The 21,501-nt window shown below is 39.6% G+C and overlaps 1 protein-coding gene across 10 annotated transcripts in view; it reads left to right on the plus strand.

The window, feature by feature from the left end:
- The window catches only part of frmd4a (FERM domain containing 4A), a 177,207-nt gene that overhangs the window by 118,523 nt on the left and 37,183 nt on the right, over positions 1 to 21,501 (plus strand). For all 10 annotated transcript variants that reach the window (XM_036584823.1, XM_036584824.1, XM_036584821.1 and 7 more), the window contains exons 2-4: positions 7,365 to 7,430; positions 18,420 to 18,514; positions 20,079 to 20,171. In XM_036584823.1, coding sequence (XP_036440716.1) covers positions 7,365 to 7,430; positions 18,420 to 18,514; positions 20,079 to 20,171 — 254 coding nt within the window. The remainder of the gene's footprint in view (positions 1 to 7,364; positions 7,431 to 18,419; positions 18,515 to 20,078; positions 20,172 to 21,501) is intronic.

The raw sequence follows: 21,501 nt of genomic DNA on the forward strand, positions 1-21,501 counted from the left end.
CACTGTTGCCTTTTGATCAGTCTAGAAACGGAGTTAGCTCGATTCTGATCAGAGGAGCATCGACGCAAGGACAAGAGTTTACATCCAAACTTGTGCTGGCACATTTCCTGTTCACGTGTATCAATGTCTGATTCATTCACTGTGCTTTATAACCAAGTTGCCTGGGTGCAGCACAGACCAGGGGCATAATCAGCTAAATCTCTGACTTAACATCTTAGGAGACGAGACAGGAACTGAACTGATTCGTTTATTTCCGGTCATAGACAACGCATCTGTTCATGTTTATTAGATTCCAGACACTGTAGTGGAGACTACCCTCTTGAAAAGGCTGTTCTTCAAGGGTTCTTTGTTAAAGTGGATGGTTCGAACCATTTCGTACTTAAATGGTTGTTTGCATGGTGAAATGGTCCTTCAGATTGATGGAGAATGTGTTGTATATGGTTCTGTATAGAACCTTTTTGAAAATGGTTCTATGGAGCACCAAATGGGGTCTGTTATTGTTATGATGTCAAGCTTGTAACAGTAGAATAACCCTTTTTGGTGCTAGATAGAGCCATTTGCAAAAATGCTCTATATAGAACCATATACAACACATTCTCCATCAATATGAAGAACCATTTCACCACCCAAAGGCCTGTTTAAGCATGAAATAGTTCGATATAGAACTAATGGCTCTAAATAGAGCCATTCCCTGAACTAAAGAACTGTTGAAGAACCATCTTTTAAGAGTGCAGGGAAGCTAAAGAGCAGACCTGGACTATCATTTTCTTATGTATTTAGACAGAAGTACAATCTCAGCAGCTGCACAGGGATCAGTGTGCTTGTACTAGTAGGTATGTCCTTTTTGTGCTGCAGTCTCGTTCCTCCTCGGCTCTGCACTGCAGGGCAGCAGTGTCAGCAGCTTAGTGCCAGCCATGCCTATTACCTGTCCTGAATACTGACACTGGCGTGGCCCACCTACTGCACGGTGCAATGAAGCAAAGATAAAAGGCCAAGTATTACTACAGATAGCATGAAAGGCAGACCAGAGTAGATGATAAGTAGTTTGTAAATGGTATGGTTAAGCAGGTACAGTGTAAGGACCCTGCTAATACAAATGTACTGAAGTCTGTGCTTATGTTGTACCTACTCAACCATACAATTTCAATAATCTGTCCTCAAGATGTATTCTTTTGCTATATATGCTCATTGCCTGTCTAGCAAGGCTCATCCTTTCCTGTCAGTGCCTTTATATATTTATATATGAACATAGGATGAAAGAGTTTTAAAGCATGTGTAAGCTTCCACGTGAAATACCTTGGGTATTTATATTCAGACGATCTGCAGGCCTATTTCATGTCGGCTAAACCATACTATCCTTCTCAGTGCAGGATTTAGTGTAGTTATCCCCCAGTGATACTTTAAACAGGGCACTGAGGTCAGCATTAAATCTGTATCAGAGAGTGGGCTTATCAGTGGCTCAGATTAGACTAAGCTTACATGGGCTGCAGCCTCGTTTGGACTCTCTCGAGTACCATAGCAAATTGCTGGAATGCTCTCATTAGCTATTTATGCTACATTTTTTCATGTGTGGAAGTGATAAAGTGACAGCTCAGTATTCGTCTATTATAAAGCGCTGAGCCTACATCATTACATGTTCAGTGTTTTTGTAATAGGCTACCAGTGAGCTGTCATTTTTCATTAATAAAGTTATAGATGTACACTAAAATTACAGTTAATGTGAGCTGCCACTTGTTGCAAGAAGTAGCTCATTGCTTTGTGGTTACAGTGCATTGCATAGAACCCATGATACCCACAGACACAGACTTGCTAATAATAATAATCACTCCGTGCACTCCACCAGCTTGTCTGGACTCTGGTGCAGTGCAATCCCCTCCTAGCAATCCCCTCCACTCAGATGCCCTACAAAGATGACTGTCCATGCCCAGTTCTCAGCAGTTTTTAGATGTTTAGCTGCAGTGTGAGCCAACACTTGTGAAACAGCCCCTCCACTGGAGTGTTTCTGGTTCTATTGCCAGTTTACTGTTCTCTTGTCTTTAAAGAGTTCTAGTGGATAGATGGCAGATTGTTCTAATATAGCTTAATAATTAATTTTGAGCTTTTGGGGATAATCTGGATTTTTAAACAATGAATTAGAACTGTTGACCACGGACCGATGTTAGGCCTAATACTTGAGGCTTAAAAGCTCAATACCTGACAGTTTAACAAAGTCCTTAGGCTCTGCAATGCACAGCTTGCTCACATTTATTAGTTATTATGGCTTATAATGTGTGTTTAATCCATCACCTGGTGTACTGGACCTTGATAAATAAAATGGAATAGTGACCAGGTGACCTATAGTAATATGATGTTGAGTAAATGAGTGCTGCCCTTGTGAATATCAGAAAAGGAGAGAAAATGTAAGCTATTGAGCTAAATGTTCTTTATGCTAGAGCTTTCATTTTAAAACCCAGGATATAGAAGTGTGAAGGCTGATTTCAAACACTGGAAAAAAGCAGAAGGGACAGCTAGTCTGGCTCGCTAAGCTTCATAAACTCCAGGCTTGAGTTGTCAGAGAGTTTGGCTTGGCCTGATGAGTACAACTCAGTCCAGAATGTGGTTGCAGTGTCAGCCCATGCTGCCATTTTAGTTCTCATAAATTAGTGCCTTGAACTCAAAGGAGACAGCTAAAGGGGTCATGTACTCCAGGCTTTAGGAGCAAACCAATGTGTTGATGAATTGAAAACATTTTGGCTGGGTTTTGTGGGCTAATCTCAGTTTAGAGTGTCTGGTTTTCATAATGATTTGTGTGGTTGTTAAAATAAAAAGAACTTAAGCTAGAACTAGATTGGCCGAGCCTGGATTTAAAGGAGCTGTCCTGTGTCCTGCATGAAGGCGTTACTGAATGCACCTGAGTTATACATTTATGTTTGAGGAGTTCAGAAGAGGAGAAGAAGGGGAAGAGTGAGAGAGGTGAGAAACTTTAGCATGACTGAGAGAAATTTGCCAGGTTTCTTCTCTTTGGAAAAAAAACACTTCACAGGTCAATAACAAACTCACACAGCACTGTTTAGGTAGAGATTTTGCTGACATTGCTGTCATTTCCCATATACATTATATATATGTAACTACCCGTATGTAATAGGATTTTAAGCCTAAAGCCCCTTTTCACATGTAGGCTTTTATACAAGAAAGGCAAGGATGACTCAATTTTGAGGTTGTTTTTATTTTTATAGTTGACTTTTTGTAGTGATGTCACATTCTGTTTAATAGGACATGCACAATAAGTACAGATAAGCATTTATAGATGCTTATATAGTATGAATATAAGCATCCCAGTAAAACGTCTTGTAAGGGCTTTAAATTTGAATAATGCAAAGCCTGAGCATTACTGGTAAAAGTATGTCAGTAATGTGCCGGGGTTTGAGTGTGAAAAGGCTATACAAACATAATCCTAGCCTTAACCTCAGTAACTAAAAAGCCCTTTTAGTTTTAAAAAATGAAAAAGGTGCTATCTATTGGAAAAAGTTGGTTTTGTTGGCACTCTCTTTGTAGATTAGCCCTGTTTCTCTTAGAAATTCAGGACCTTTCTGTCCTTAAAATGACCAAAAACAAACACAGACACACACAAAGTGTTGGGTTCTGTAATATTACTATCCTGTTATATTACTGGTCACACCCATCAGTGTGTAGTCTTCAGCTGTTTAGACAGACGTGTTTAGACCCTGGGAGAAGGAGGAAGAAAAGAATGAAGGGATGTGTTTTTGTCCTCCGATGCCCCCCTCCTCCCCCTAGTCTTCCTCAGTGTGGAGGAAACGTGAGCCGTCCTGCTTTTATCAGCCCTATTGTTTGAGTTCCTCAGGGACTGGGCTTCCTGAAGGAGGCCAGAGAGAGCTCCACATGTTCCTGAGCCTTGGCTCCACTCACTACACTCAACCACACTGAAGTGTTTAAGAAATCTCCCTCTTTTTCCTTTCCCCCTCATGCTTTTCCTTTTGAACTTGGCCTACATATGGAGAGAGTGGGAGGAAGAGAAAAAGAGAGAGAGAGAAAAGGGTTAGACGAGTGTGTGTGGCAACGGGTGGCTCTTCGCTCATATATCCACACGAGACATAAGAGGAAGCGGATGGGAAAGAGTGAAGAAAGACAGAAGGAACGCCATATTTCATGCTGAAAGATGAGTAAGAGGAAGATGAGGGTTTAGTGTTGCCAGAATAAAATTCACATTACAGGCTCTGCAGGGAAGAACTGAGGGAACGAGCAAGAGAGACCAGAAATGAAAACTGAAGTGACAGTATCAGCATATGTATTTTATGTAAGCCTAGGCCACCATAGTGAATTTGCCTAACAAAGCAATATCATACTAGGCCTGTGTTCTAATGACATCGCAGTGTTCCTGCCTTCAGGCTTGGTGTTTGTCGCAGATGTGTGTGTCCTCTCTGCCCGCTCTCAGTAGGATGTTTACTGTAGTGCTTGGCTAATAGGAACTAATAGGAAAACGCACATTCATATAGTATTAAGCAAATGTTTTAGCAAATTATTTGTAAAAAACAAACATTTAACTGGGCATTTAGTGTGTATTTGTTAAAAAATCACTAATATTAGAATGATAATAATAACATTAAGACTGTAAGTAGTGACTTTATGTACTTCAGTGGGTTCACCTAACCATTTCCAAACCTGTCCTCATGGAAGTCCAGTATTAACTGTACACAATGATGGTTCTGTAGTAAAGACAGTGGTTCTGTATAGAACCATAAACACTCAAAGAACCCATTGCATGATTAAAGGGTTCTTTGCATGGTGAAATGGTTCTTCAGTTTGATGGAGAATGTGCTGCATTGGTCCTTTATTAAAATAGATCAGGTGTGCTGCTCATGGATTGTTATGGCTTGGGGCATCTAAGAGAACTTTAGGACTTTGGAAGTGTGTTCTGCTCACTAGCGCACAACATTTCAGCTGCTTTTTTGAAAACAAGAACTTAAAAGAAAAAAGAAGAAACTTATGTTTGTTTTCTAAGTGTAATTTACTGGCAAAAATGTATATTTATTGCACAAATAAATGGCTTTAACAATGTGCTTGAGTGTGAGACTTTTTAAGACTGTACATCAACTAGGGGTTGAAAAATATGATCTTATCATTTGGGATGCAAGGATATTCGATATTTTTCGTTTATGTATCTGCCAAATTATGTCACAAAGTGGGGTATGTTGTGGGTATCCTGGGTATGTTGTGGGTATCGTCAGTACTTCTATAATACTGAACAACTGCATGATTTAGCCTAGAGAGCTTGTAAACACCGACAACAAGTCACTGTAGAACCTACCTAGGAACTGGTAGCTGATTAAATGTCAGCCAAATGGGTTGATATTTCTTCCTGTTTTTTTAAATAAACATTTTACATAGTTTTTCATAATCACCCATAGTTTTTTGTGTATCATCTTGATATTTTTCGTGTATTGTGAAAATGTCTAATGATGTTGGATTTTTGTCTTATGATACATTGTCATATTTATAGGCATAAGGCTTGTGAAAGCATATGCAGTCCTATACAGCCTGCAGACAGAAAGAGGTGACAATTCCATGCACGTTTCTATACTGGAACGTGCCTTGAGTCCATTCAGACCTAGCGGGAGGCTTCTAAACATGTCCATCCGAGGGAAGCAGTGTCTTGAGTTTTGCTGGATTTTCTTTACTGCCTCCTTTTAATATTAATAATCTCCACTCGCCTCTGTTTTTGAAGCTCACAGCCAGCCATGGCAGGCCTGCACAGTACAGTCAATGTATTGACAATTAAAGCCTAGTTAAGCCATGCTGGTGTTCTGTGAAGGGCCTTCAACAGGATATTGGGCTAGAAATGATGCTAACAAGAGCTACCTTAAAGGGTGTATCTTTAAGCCTAGTTCACAGATGGTTTGCACATAGCTTATGGCTGACTACGCTAATATTCTGAGTGAGTGTTTTATAGCTGAGTGGGCAGTTGAAGGCTAGTTTCTGGGTGACTGGTCTGTAGTTAAGTTTTATTGATGGGTGTAAACTAGCCCCTCTAAACCCTGAGGGTCCAGAGTGTAAATGAGGCCAGCAGCCGCTTGAACACACTGGACCTGCTAAAGCCACAAACAGGGATTTGTAAAGCTTTTCAATGTTTGTTTGACTCAAGATTTGATTGTAGACCATGGATTGCTTAAAGCCCCAGCCAGATATAGCTGTAATATATAGGGCAGCTTTATGTTATGTGAAAACAGTGGTTTTAGAATAGTAAAAATAGCCCTACTGAAAAGTTGAGTGTTCCTGTTTACCATACTCTGTGTGATGAAAGCCAGAGCTATCCTGGGATGGCTGTGGCTTTGGCTGATCCTGATTGAGGCTTTTCCATCTTTTGCAGTAGACGTCCACTCTAGCTGAAATGGGACAACTGCTAAGTTATATCTTATGTGACAAAACAGTGGCTGTACTTTTAGTCTATTCTTTAGGTTACTTAATACCAATTTAGCATTCTGTAATTTTCACTTATGGAGTTCTTTATCTTTTGCCTGTAGGAAGATTGATCGTCTTTAACTTAAAACATACTTAAAACATACATATATGTTTGCCACATTCGTGATCTTCTGTCTGTATAGCCTGTACCATATACTGTGTTCCTGTTGAATATGTAATATAACTGTTGTAATATTGTAACATAGTACCACATGGGGCCACATATATTATGATTACTTTTGGGCAGTAGTGCATCATGGGAGTATCGCATTGTTAAGCATTAGTCAATATGGATCAGGCCATGCCCTGAATCCAAACCATCTGTGTGTATAAGAGGCAGACAGAGAGTGAGCGGTACATTTGTATGTATGATTGAAGGCTGTTATGACATCACATGTTATTATTCTGTCTATACCAGAAAGCCTGAGTAGATAATAACATGCTTTAGTTATGAATTCTTCCAAATGCATACAATGTTCTGTATTGTGCGCTGAAGTGCACCAGTTATTTTTAGTGTCTGTAGAAGGCCTGCATGATTATAAGCTAAGTGAGCTGAGAACTGAGCGAAAGGAAAGCCTGTCTGCTGATGCATCAGCATCAGCACTGATGTGGGACATCATTTAGTGTAGAAGAGCTCATGCTGCACGAGCGTGTGATGTGTAGTGTGAATGAGAATGAATTCTTCCACTCAAGTGGGAATCACTGTGCATGTGCGCATGCAAGTGGGCACGCATGGGTGCACATGCGCATGTGAGTGTGTATGTGTGTGCTTGTGCATGTGTGTATGTGTAAGGAGTGCTTCTATTTCTGTCTTGTCATATTGACCCAGTATTTACAGTTGATTTCACCCTGCTGTGAATGTGCGAGGGTTAATCTCTCTGTCTCTTTCTCTCTCTTTCTCTCTCTAGATGACAGAGGGGCGGAGATGTCAGGTCCATCTCCTGGACGACAGGAAATTAGAGCTGCTTGTGCAGGTGAGTCACCTGCGTCCAGCACAGTTAAAATAAACACTCAATCTGATACCGTGGACTTGGAGCCAGTGCTGTTTTCGGGAGCATAAATACCAGCAGTGAAGACAGCACAGTCGCACTGGGGCTTCTTGTGGGGGTGCCATGGCAACTGGGCCTTTTTACATCTTTATTGGATGCCTTATTTTTATATTTCCACTTATGTGATCTTACTCCCAAGTGTGATATCATTAAAGGCAATTCCACTGATTTCTCAACACTTCTACATAACTCAATTGTTGAAATGTAAACAAAGTCATTCAGAGAGCTTTGATGTAAAATAATTAATTGTATCTAAACTAACGACTCAGATTTCTTTATAGTGGTTGTGATATAAACCAGGGGTCACAGTGTCTACAAGAAAATATATTGTGCTTGCTATTCAGAAAGAGCTTTTTACTCTGTATGTAATGTTGATGGAAAAATTGTGATAAATCTGAAAAACACTGTCATAAAACAATTGTAAAACAACGTCTCAGGATAATTTAATGTAATACCTTTCTATGAAGTGCTCTTTAGAGACATTAAACTCTTCAGATGTCTGGTTCCTGTCACCACCACTGTGAACAATTTTGGCTCTCTAGAACAAAATATTTCACATCAAAACTCTAAATGATTTGTTTACATCATAATGATTTATTTATGCAAAAATCTTTTTAAAATGTAATTCCCCTTAAACTATATACTAACCACCATAATCCTACATTAGAGCACCAATGGCGAGACCTAACAATAGCAAGAAAACAAACGAATAACATCATTTTTAAAATTTGTTCGAGACAGATTTTGTATGGGAAACCCATTAGACTTTTTTGCACTGGTGCCAATCAGATCCTAGTTACTGAACTTGTCATTGAGGAAATAAATGAATGCAGGCTCAGTGCAGTGATTTAACAATGCCACATTCAAACTTGCTCTGCGCTTTTGGAGTATTACACAGCCGCGTTCTGGAGGTGTGATAGCAGTGTCTGTTTTTATGATCACTATCTCAGATTTCCTCTTGCTTGTCTGAGAAGGGAAATCCTCACTACTCCTCTGAGAGTTAATTACCATCTGCTGGAGAGAGGGGGTTTCTTTGTGTGCATGTGTGTGTGAATACGAGTGTGAATGTGTGTGAGATAGAGATAGAGAGAGGGAAAAAAAGGGAGATTAAAGTTCTATTTCATAATCTCCTCTTGAACTCTCTGTTGCATTTTTTTGTTCAGTGCAGTTTGTAAGTAATTGGGCAGTGACACAGTTTTGGCTCTGTGCTCCAGCACCCTGGATTTAAAACCAGACAGTGATTATGAGGATAATTAAGAGGAAAACTGAAAACTGAAGCGTCTCTAGGGAAGATGCACAGCGTCTAGTGATATCCATGGGTCATCGTTTGCAAGGATTACACGTAGGATTACACACAAAGGATTAATACACCAGTTTTTATTTAAGATTATGTAACAATACATCATATCCGTTTTTATCACAGCGTATTGTATTGTATCGTATCATATCCTTGTATTGTGACTAGCATGTTCGCTTGTGGTTAGCGTGTCTGATTGGGACACTACAAACAACAAAGCACTTCTGCATTTTTCATTATAAATCTGGGATACTGTGTCAACAACAGTTGTGTCACTATGCATTTCCATGGACACATACACTGCAGTATGTGTGTGTGTGTGTGTGTGTTTGTGTGTGTGTCTGTGTGTCTGTGCACTGCAATATGAGCAGAGCACTGTCAGGCCTGTTAAACTGCAGCATCTTCAGCAGTTATTCTGGCACATGTGTTTCCATAACAACCCCAGTCAGCATCTCCCTTGTTGACCTAAAGACCAATCAGAACACTTTGCTCTCCTCCGGCCCGCCCACTAAAATTCGGTCAGCAGACAGACTCTGTCAGGATGAGCTCTGTTTCCATAACAACACAAATGCTTCAGGCTCTCAGGTCTTGAGAGCAGCATGAAAACATAAACATCTCTTCAGCACAGCTCAGTCTCTTTAACGAGCACGGTTTCCTCTTACTGTCCTCACCCCCAACACAGACACACACACACACACACACACACACACACACTCAGGAAGTCCCCATTTATGAGACAAACACAGATCTTCAGAGTTTTTCTACGTGGAGAGAAGTAAACATATTCACAGTCTCTTCATCAGATTATTCTGCCCCCCCCCCTCTCTCTCTCTCTCTCTCTCTCTCCCTCTCCCTCTCTCTCTCTCTGTTTTCCTCTGTCACTCTTTCTCTCCCCATTTCTCTCTGCCCCTCTCTTCCTCTTTCTCTCGTTCTCTTTTTTCTCTCTCATACATCTGTCAGATGTGATTAGTTAAGCTGAGCTGATCCCTCTATTCTCCAATCTGATTTAAACTCGTGAAATCATTCTCTCATCTTTGGAGATATATCATATCATATTTTGGCCCCCCTTTTCCCAATTCTCTTCTTCCATCTTTCTTTTCAGCCGCTCTCTGTGAAGTGTTGAAGTGCTGGATGACTGAGTTTGATTTGGGCTCTGGTTTTGGTCTGATGAGTCAGAAAGATTTAGAGAAGAGAGAATCTTTTAAAAGTTGAAATGGCTAAAGTGACAAAAAAGGAGCAGAAGAAGATGAACTGAGTGAACTGAGCATGAGAGAAAAATCATAGTAGATGTTATAAAGTCGGGGTGTGACAGTGCACCGATGTATCAGCTGCATTGATACTGAAAAATGATCAAATCTATCAATAATAATTCAATCATGCGTACATTCATATTTTTGGTCAAGATAATATTCACTGGTTATTTCAAACACAAAAGTAATAAAAAAAATTCTGGATTAGTATTTTTTATGTCCACATTTCAGTCCTATCTAAACAGCTCCTCCAGTCACATTGATGTATTTGCTGTATTTTTAAAAATAATACTGAAATATACCAACATAGTCTAATTGAATCATGGTGAAATCTGAGATTTGGTAAAAAATCATAATCAAATCGAGTCATTTAACCACTGTCATGGTGTTATATTTTTTGCCAATACCAGTTTAGTTTTAGCCTCCATTGAGTACAACATCTGTGATCTTTTCTGACATAGGCCTTCCTTTATGGACCATAAATGACCAGGAACATGAACATTTCAGCATCTGTCTCTGTCTGCTTTCTCTCACTTTCCCCCCCTGATTCTTTATGGAGTTGTATCCTGAGAAATGCAGCCAGTCTGTGTCCACAGTTTAACTGTAGTCAGTATTGACTAAGCAAAGCATGCACAGGCTTTAGCAGTGGTGCTTATTTAAATTACATTTACCTAAGTCCTCTATCCTGTATCGTCTCTCTCCTCTTCTGACCTCTTCCTTTTTTTTCTCTCTCTCTCTCTTTCTCTCTCCCTGCGTGGCTGGAAATGCCGTAGAAAGTAGCAGCCAGGTTAATCGGGCCGCTGGGGATACTAATGTTCCAGGTTTCTCTGTGAGTTCCTTGAGGAACGCCTCTTCCTCTTTTTCTGGACAGGGGATTTCTGAGGGTCCTGTGAGGCCTGGAGATGCAGGATATTCTCATAACTTAATAATGTCAACAGCAGCAAAGCAATGAGGCTCATCCAGGGCTGCAGTGAGAGCCAGCCTCAGTTCCAGCTGCGTTCTGCATAGATGTCTCAGTCCACTTCAGTTGCACTATGCAGTTGCTTCCAAAAACGCTTTGACTGTGCTGCACATCTGATTATCTTTTTACTGCTGTCCAAGTGTGAATAATCATTTGCTTAGTTAATATTGAAGATCTGCATAATGTGAAGTTTTCATAACAGTCACAGGTTCCACTAATTAAGGTCTGCCCATTGCTGACACAAGTGTTCAATAGCAGGCACACAGCTAAGAAAAGCATTGCTCATAGGATGGGACGCTCTGGAGCAGCCACACTTGAGCTTGAGATTACTCACAGCACGTAGAATGAAGCAAAATATGGACCATCTGGGAGTCCGTTAAGACCGATTTGAGAACCATTGTGCTAGAGGTATAAGGCTGCCCAGCATTGGGTGCAGAGGAACTGCGTTTTCTGGAGTGATGGAGCTTCATCCAACATCTTTAAGATGAGTTGGAGTGGCATTTGTGATCCAGGACTGATCATCCAACATCAGTATCTGACCTCACCAATGTGGCTGAATGCCGTTAAATTCTGAAAACATCAAATGTAAAGCAAGTTTGCAGGGGCAGTGGGTCTAGGTAAACATATTCAGTGTAAGGTGAGACTAAGTAAAGCTAAACACACACACACACACACACACGCAAGCTGCCACTTCTGCTGATTGGCTGCTTCTCTCTGGAGTCTCATTTGACTGCTTCCTCTTCCTCCTGCTCTTTCTCGCCTCATTAGAGACACCCTGCCACTCTGACATTTTATAGTGGATGGGCTTCGACTCTGCAGCAAAATCGTCTGTGCTGAACAGTCTGCCCTGCAGTTCTGGAGAGCTAATCATGGATAGACTGGGCTGTAGTCCTGTACTGATATTAGAGACTTCCAAAGACTTTTGTGTGACTCAGTGTTGAATTGTGCTTACCTATGCAGAGCTGTTAGAGTCATTTATGATAAATAATAAGGATGCACAATGAAATAGCAATTATATTAGTATATTTCCTTCTGCATAACCAAACTGCAGTTAAGCTTCAGGTCACAAACTGACAGGCAGACATTCTCCTTCAGGATTTTCTGAAAGAGAGAAGAATTAATGGTTCCATCAATTATGACAAGTCACCCCGGTCCTGCAGAAGCAAAGCAACCCCAGATCATCACACTACCACCACCATGTTTGACTGTTTATATGATGTTCTTATAGCGGAATGGGATGTTAACTTTACGCCAGATGTAATGAGACCCACATCTTCCAAAAAGTTCCACCTTTGACTCATCAGTCCACAGAATATTGTCCCAAAAGTTATGGGGGTCATCTAGATGTTTTTGGCAAGTGTGAGACAAGCCTTTTTGTTCTTCAGCAGTGGTTTGTGCCTTGCAGCTCTCCCATGGATGCCATTTTTGCCCAGTGTCTTTCTTATTGTTGAATCATGTGCGTAGACTTTAATTGAGGGAAGTGGGGTTTGATGTTCACCTGGGTTTTTTGTGACCTCCTGGATGAGTCGCCGGGGCACCCTTGGTGAAATTTTGGTAGGCTGGCCAATCCTGGGAAGGTTCACCACTGTTCCAAGTTTTTTCCATTTGTGGATAATGGCTCTCCCTGTGGTTCGCTGGAGTCTCAGAGCCTTAGCAATGGCTTTGTAACCCTTTCCAGACTGGTACATTTCAGTGACTGATTCGTTTCGCATCTGTATTTGAATGTTTTTAGAATGTGGCATCATGTGCTGCTTTTTGAGACCTTCCAGCCTGTTTCACATTGCCAGACAGGTTCTGTTTAAGTGATGTTTAGATTCAGCAGGTCTGGCAGTAATCATGCCTGAGTGTGGTTAGTGAAATTGAACCCAATATTCAATTGAATTTGGTTAACTGGTTGATTTAGTAGCTACGGGGACAGTTACTTTTTCACATGCTGCCAGATAGGGCTGAACAGCATTTTTCCTTCAATAAATGAAATCATTACTTAAAAACAGCATTTTTTTAAATATTACTTGTTGTGTTTGTCTAATATTACAAGTAGCTTGATGTTATAAGACATTCAAGTGTGACAAATATGCAAAAACAGTAGAATATATATAGCTAGATAGATACTACAAGGCTTACTGGACATCACTGCCATTCAGCAAGGGTGCATGGTTTTTTTTTGTGGTTATATCTGGCTATGTATTTTGAGTGAGATGTTATACTGTGTTTGTGTGTTCTCTCCAGGCGAGCCAGTCTCTCCTAAGTTTCTTTAGCAGGCTATAATTTTCACATGCTGTAATTTGGCCTAATGGTGGCCTGTATTAGGGTGCAGGTCTGAGGTAAACTTCTAGCTATATCTGGAATATGTGTTTGTCTTGTGTCCTGTCTTGAAGTCCTGAAGTGTTTTATGTTCCCTCTCATTGTCTGTAAGAGTGTCATCTTTCTTAGCTGTAATTAACACTCTTTGCAGACCTAGTTCAACCAGACCAGAGAAGTGATACAAGCTAATGCTGCCTTTGTTAAGCTCAAGCATCTAGCACCAAGTTTGGGAAGCCCAAGCACCTAGATTAGGTAAAATGCAAAGCAAAAAACAAAAATATGCTGCTAGGTTCCCTAGGCGTGTGGGTTGGGAACCACAGCACTCGATTGAGGGTACACTTAGGTATCAAAGTTGATACAGTTAACTCTTTATTAGCCACTGTTTAAATGTAGTTACTAGGATTGTAACAATGTTACACATATTGTAGTGTACCAAAATGTATGCCATAGGTCTGAATGATTTGGGGAGAATATCTAATTACTAACAGTGATTTAAATTGTGATTATTTTCTATACAATCTAGACCTGTGGCCAAGAGAATGAGCATGTCCACTTTTTCTGAGCTGAGGCTTGATAACTGGAAATAAAATGCCAGTTAGCTGTGGTTTTGGTGTCACAGCACATATTTAGCACATGTTTAGCTGATTCTGATTGGTCTATCTAAATTACAGGCAGTTCATGAACTCACTGTTATTGGGTTAAATATTCCCACCTTAAACTTGTTAGGGCAATGTTGTTGATAATGAGGATAATGTTTTAATTTGTAGCTCTTGTGCTTTGAATATTGCACTCTTTTGCACTGTATCGCAAAAATCTATTTGAATCTAGACAAAACTGTATCAATGAAGAATTGATACACCCCTCGTAATTATGCATTGACGTATTTAATTGTGTAGTGGGTTGTGCAGTGAATTACTTTTACATTTGATTTACATTCTTAAAGGACGTTTCACATTTTGGTTTACATGATGCAAAACGACTGTACACACAACAGCTTTTCATTAAATTCAAATTAATAATAAAAACTGTTCTACTTTGAAACACAAACATGGTGTCAGTTGAAAATATAGAATATATACTTTTGGCAGAATATCTCTTCCAATGAGCTACAAATGAGAAAATAATTAGTATAGAACTAAACCATGCTTTTGTTGTTGCAGAGGACAACTGCAGATTTTAAAGGTTAGATGACTTGACAGCCATCTAGTGCTACATGTAGGGTTCTTTGGGCCTGAACTGTGTAGTCTATAATCCAGATCTTGTGCTAGCTTGTCAGTTTGGCAGTGAGCAGAATTCTTCATATCTGATGACAGCCCTTGACACTGCTGTCAAAGAAATGAGAAAATGATGTTGCCTAACCCTCCAGTATGTCATCACTATCTTGGGTGTGTGTAATTGCTATCGGAGCACCCACATCTCTGTGTTATTAAATCATGGCACTCCGGATATTCCTCCTGCATGCCACACATGTACATCAATTATATGATGCACTCATAAACCTCCTCGCTGTCCATAAGCTTGTCTTGTGTGTGATCAAAGTCTGCCCAGTCTTTTGCAATCAGGGATGAGAGATCCACCTGCTCAGAGTAAAGCTATTACAAGATTACACACACACACTCACTCAAGTTCCTCTAATCACAGCAGCAGGATATTAATACCTCATAATCATGTTCATCTGTACATCGCAGATACTGTTAACACACATGCGCTCAGTAACTGTCTCCTTCAAATTGAGCGAGGGAGAGAGAAAAAAGTGAGGGAGAAAAAATGTTGCCATGCTGGTACCCTGAAAAAAGTGCTGCATTCAGTTTACCCATTTTTAATGTATATATTTTATGAGTGGGCAGTATGATGATATTTATTATTCTTATGATAAATTGTATCACTGGACATCACAATTAGTTTTTCTGAGCAGGCCGCAGCTTTTGTCAGTACTTACAGAACACTGACCAACTGTTTCATTACAAAGAAAGCATAATTAATTATGTGAAACATTGAATAAAATTCATTGCATTTGTAGGTTTTGTTCTTTTTTGTTTGATTCAACTTTGCAAAGAAAAATGAAATATCATGAAGCATCGTCCTGAAAACACACAACCCAGATTCACGTTAACACTTAACAGTTGTCAAGGTGTTCTTTTCATCAACTGCTGCTCAGTTTTCCTCCAAACTTTCCTTTAGTTAAATTTTCACTTCAGTAGTTTGTCCACAATATTTTTTTCCTTAGGAAACACAGGTAATGTTTTCCTTCTGATGACTGATCCATGCACATCATGTTTTTTGCAAGCAACTCTGCACAATATAACAGTGGGCCACCAGTCCTGTATCTGCCAAACCTTTTTGCAGGGCCTTTGTTGTCTTATAGGGATTTTGCTTTGCTTTTCTGGGCAGCATGAGAGCAGTTTTATCTGAGAGTTTTTTTTTTTTGGTATTCCAGATCTTGCCTTGACTTCCACAGTTCCCCTTAATTACCATTTCGTAATGACATTTCGGACAGTGGAAATTGCAAGCTGGAAGCACTTTGATATCTATTTATAGCCTACCCCTGCTTTGTAGGTTTTAGTTCCACAGCCAGCTGCTCAGAGCATCCCATGGTTTTTAGTGTTAGCACGAGGTTTGAAAAGTCAGACAATTTATTACGCCCTGAAATTGTCAACTGACGGTTTCTAATGACAGTTCTTGACCTGCTCAACCAGTCTTATCAAGTCTAATGTAGCCTAATGAGTTAGTTAAGTTCTAAGACTTACATCTGGAAGGGTGTCCAAACATTTGCACATAACACAATTCTTTTTTTTTTCTATTTTCTTAGGTTTATCAAATATAAAATAACAGTGCATTAACTGTTGTAGGCAAAACATTTTTTGGTTATATCGTTCGCTGCAGAGGTTGTATTCATTTCTTTTTTCTTCATAAATCAACAAAATATGTCATTTGGCCAGGGGTGCCCAAACTTTTATGTACATGCACTAGAAAAAGTGATGAATTTCATTTGCTTGATTCAATTGTATATATTTCCACATGGATGAAATATATTATGGCAGATTTGTCTTTTGGTTACTTTTTTGTTTATAAATAAATATATTTTTTCAAATGGAAACGATGTACACATTTCAATCAAGTCATTCAGAGCATCGTTTTTTCAGTGACGTTTGGAGCGTGGTATGCATTAGATTAGTGTCTTTTCATTTTCTCAACCACACATACACACACATCGCCACAAGCAGTCAGTGATTGGGAGCTGCGGTTACATTAAAACCACTTCCTCGGTCACACACCCACGCACACATACACATACACACACACATGCACCAGCTAATTGAGGAAGTGAACTGTCTATTCCACATGTGCTCAGAGGCTGATGGATACAAACAGTCTCATAAAACAGTTTAAAAACATTCTTTTGAATTATTGGGAACTTTTGGAAATTACACATTTGATTGACTCATTAAAGCAGACTTGATCAGACATTAGCAGTTGCAAAACTTTATATTGTTGTCCAATGTGGTCAGTAATGGTATGGGTGGACCCAAATATTGTACTCATGATGTTACTACTTAATTTTAACCCTCTGGCGTCCGTGAACCTTCCTGTGCGTCAAATTTGATGTTTCTGTGTGTGTATATGTTGTCTTGCCCACTCAGAAGTGCAGTTGAATGTAGTCAAAGTCTAATGCAGACATAAAGCTGAGACCATGTATTGATTCATTGCTAATTATTGATAACAGCCATGATGTAATATGTATTTTAGAAGAACATTTATTTGTCATGTCTAAGGCTTTAGAAACATAAAATGTGCGTTCTTTAAAATAATTTTAAAAATGAAATAAAAATTTATATTTATCAATAACTTTGCCCCAGTTTCTTTAAACATGTAGGGCTTAATGTCCAAGCCTTACATACACAAAAGGAAATAAAGAGAGAAAATGGTTACTCTTATTGAGTCTTTCTCTTGTGTCTGAACTTGTACACTATTTTTCTCACTCTCTCTCTTTCTCTCCACTCATACTCTTTCTTTCTTTCTTTTTTCCTTTCTTTCTTGGCAGATGCTATAATTGTATATTTGTTCCAGATTTCTGTGGGTTATTTTTAGTGTGTGTGGGCATGCTGGCTCTCTTAAATTATTATTTTGTGTGTGAGTGTGTGTAGCATATGTGTATACGTATGTGGGTGTGTGTGGAGTTAATTGAAAGCGGCCTGTGTGGAGCAGAAACAATAATTAGAGCATTTAAATACAGGCCTGTGGACAACACATGGCACACAGACACACACAGCATGGCTTGGTGTATACATGTTTAGGGCACGGGTAGACAGTCCATGTTGCATTGAATAGTACAGAGAAAACACAAAAAGTGCAGAAGCCTAGTATTAAGCTGCATATCGTCGCTGTCCAAAGAAAAACAAGTATCTCCAAATTGGTACCTTTACAGGAGAGGGCTACAACGGTCTTAACTTTTAATATAACTTAAAGTAAAGAGATTTTATTCCATGCAGTTTTAGAGCATTTCCTTTGGTGCATTCATCTAGAAATTGTTTACACAATGTAAAAGACAGCAGCTAAGCTCAAATTATGCAGAAACCTAAAAATCGCAAAACAGGTCCGATGTTCTAGAAAGAGTTTGATGCTCCATAATGTGTTTGATGTTCCATGATGTGTTTGATGTTCCAGAGTGAGTTTGATGTTCCATAATGTGTTTGATGTTCCAGACTGAGTCTGAAGCAGCCAAGCTTTTGTTACTGTTGGGATTTTGCTGTGAGGTCTACTGGTTGTGTTAGTAAACATTATTGTTGAATAAACTGGGATGTGGATTTCTATTGATATCAGTTTCTGAACAAAGTGCAGGTGACACATCTATGGTTAACCACACACACTCACTCACTCTCTCTCACACAAGCACACACATGCAAAGAGAGGAGAGGAACCCTAGCCTGCAGAGACTGTGACGACAGATAGACTATGCTTCTAAAATGCAGTGTATGTGTGTGTGTGTGGAAACAGCATACGTTTACACATACACAGTCTTATTGTGTCTGAACTCTGCAAATTTTGTTTGTGTCACGTAACTTTTTTTTTTTTCTCTCTCTCTTTCTCTTTCTCTCACTCAGCCCAAGCTGATGGCGAAGGATCTCCTGGACCTGGTAGCATCCCACTTCAATCTGAAGGAGAAGGAGTATTTTGGAATCGCCTACACAGATGACACGTGAGTGTCCTAGACAATCTAATATAGCATGTCGTATCTGTTGGAACAAAACCTTGTTTTGTTCAACAAAATACTTTTTTGACAGCTGCCATCATGGTCGAAATTGTATGATGAATGGACCAACAGAAATTGCGCAGTGACTCATAATAAAATGTTGTTACATTGACTTACATTGAAAGTTAGGAACCTTTAGGAGATATGAGATATTGTTCCAACACTGACGATATGTAGAACCATTTTAATGTATTGCAAAACATGAATGGGGTTCGATAAAGAAAAATTCCAGCGTTCTTCAACTAAATCTGCTGCATCTGTAATGTACAGTCAGTTACCGCACACAGTAATTTAGATATGTTTTCCTGTACTTACTAAAAGAACAGAAAGCTTACTGACTTGAAACATATTTATAATAGAGAAGGGCTGAAGCAACTGCTCATTGACCTCTTTGAAATTATTTTCCATTAGAGGTGTAACAATACTCTGAGACCACAGTTCGATTCGATTCATGATACTGAGTTTACAATTCAGTATTCACACGATATTCCCAGAAAAATTCAAATTACGAAAAGTACTGGCTATAATCATTTTATTTCACAGCTTACTAATGACACTAGAGCTGAGGGGAGGCTGAAGGAGTGCGTTGACTTGTACAGTTTGCACATTTTTGCACAAAACACATGTATGTTGTGACAGTTTTGCATTATGATATCACATTGTCACAGTGCATTGTTACACCCCCATTGTCCATGATAATTGACCATGTACTACAAGTGCCACAGGTAGACATTTAGTTAGAAAACAGTGGAGTATTCCTTTGAACATCAAAAGGAAAAAGATGGCAGAGATAGAATCAGTTTAGTCCCTCTCTCAAAGATGTGAAGATGATCTTAATATATTAAAATGCCTCAGAACTGTTCGGGTCCCAGTTTATATGCCGTTATCCTCACTCTCTTTCTCTTTTATCACTAGTGTGTAACTCAATCAAACTGGCTTACTGCTGTGTGACATTTTCTAGATGTATTTATACACCTACATATACACACACACTTTCCACACGCATACATACATATAAACTACACATGCAAAGCCACCCACACACTTTCCACAGGCTATGCAGCCATGTAGGCTCACTCTAGGGGACTGTGGTATTTGTAGTTTTGAAACATTTTGAAATATAGTCAAACAACCTTTGACCCTCGCTGCAGAACAAACCTCCTTTTCTGAGAGGGTATGTCGCCAGGGACATGCTAATAAAGTCACTGCTGCTTCCTCTGCTGTTTTTTGTCTCACTGTCAAACACACACATACAGACACTCTCTCAGCCTCTGGCTCTCACTTTCCCATTCAGTAAGGATATAATTGCTATTGGAGGTCTAATTGCTCGGTGCCATTTTTTGAATAAATACACATAATGGCATAATGATAGTAATTGATGTTTGCTTGTCTTAATTACTGTCACTTAAATTGCAGAATATATGTGTTTTTTTGTGTTTTATTCAGTAAGATGAGGTTATGGGCTCAGTGTGGAGGGATTCTCATCTTCTGTGTCTTGTCTCCTCTATAGGGGCCACTTCAGCTGGCTGCAGTTGGACAGACGTGTTCTGGAACACGAATTCCCCAAAAAATCCGGCCCCATTGTTCTCTACTTCTGTGTTAGGTGAGTACAACTGTAACACACTCATATGGGCACACATACAATTCATTCCTTGGTAACCTCTTTCTGCAGGCCATTTCAGTGGCGTTATAGAAGTCGAATCTGATGTTTTTTATTACTATAATCAAATAAAAATATTTTTCCCATAACTCTGCTGTCAGATTAACTAGGACACTGATTACTCTTTACTTTAGTCACACACAGTTACTCAAGAGTAAGCTCTGACCAAGCAACCTGGGTCCAGTTTCCCAAAAGCTTCATAGTACTAATATCTATTTAACTGGTGGAGAGAGTACTTAATGTGATGCTTGCTGTACCATTTAATGATGATCTTGGTGCTAAGATGCTGTTGGGAAACCCAGCCCTGATTGGTTGAAAAGCATTATACCCTATGTTGATATATCTGATAACAGTGATAACAGCAGCTTTCGGATTGTTCCTGCACCCAAATCACAGCTGTTATATTCTGCTGCTTAAACAAACACTAACAAATCCTGTTTCTCGTAGTCTGACAGCTCTGAGAGGTGTGGGGTGTATGTGTGTAAGAAAAACACACAAATTATACAGAGAGTACAGTTTTAGTTAATTGGCATAAGATGAGATGCAGTTGAGTGGAAACACTTCACACTCTGACAGTGGAGTGGTCCGCTGGGGCATGTGTGCGAGTGTGTGTGTGCGTGTTTGTGTTTTTGTTATCACAAATTAACAGGGTCAATTACGACAGACTCAAAACATGAGCGCCTATAAAATGACTTTGACCCTCGGAGTTAACTGGTCGCCGTGGGAGCCGTCAGCCAATCATGAGCTGCTGTTTCTTTCATTAACACCCTCATTAATCTCAGTGTCATGGCAACGGCAGTGTTTCATTCTGACTGTATTCATTGCTTAGGAAGACAAGGCAACAATATGCTAATGAGCTTTATGCAGTTTTTTTTATTCAGAGCATATCTGACGCTGAACAGTGTAATTGCACATATCATAAATATATTATAGCTGTTGATAGACTTTGCCAAGTGTGTGTGTGTGTGTGTGTGGGTGGATGTGTATTTGCATTCAGCGTACGCCGGCTCCTCTTGGGCTTTTATTGTTTTCATTGTGTAGAGCGCCCACATTCACACACATGCACCTGATGCCAGCTTTATATTTTTGCTTGTGTTTATGTAAGTGTAGTCATACTCAGAGGGTTTAGCAGCTGGTACTTTAGCATTGCTGTGCAATTCTAGTCCCTGCATCTAGTTAGAGCCAATCTCAAACACATTTTTATATCAAGAGGTAAACAGACACAGGATATTAATGTTTGTGGAGCTGAATAAAGACCTAGGACTGGGCCTGT

This window comes from Colossoma macropomum, unplaced genomic scaffold, assembly GCF_904425465.1.
Source record: "Colossoma macropomum unplaced genomic scaffold, Colossoma_macropomum, whole genome shotgun sequence".
In the NCBI taxonomy this organism is placed as follows: domain Eukaryota; kingdom Metazoa; phylum Chordata; class Actinopteri; order Characiformes; family Serrasalmidae; genus Colossoma; species Colossoma macropomum.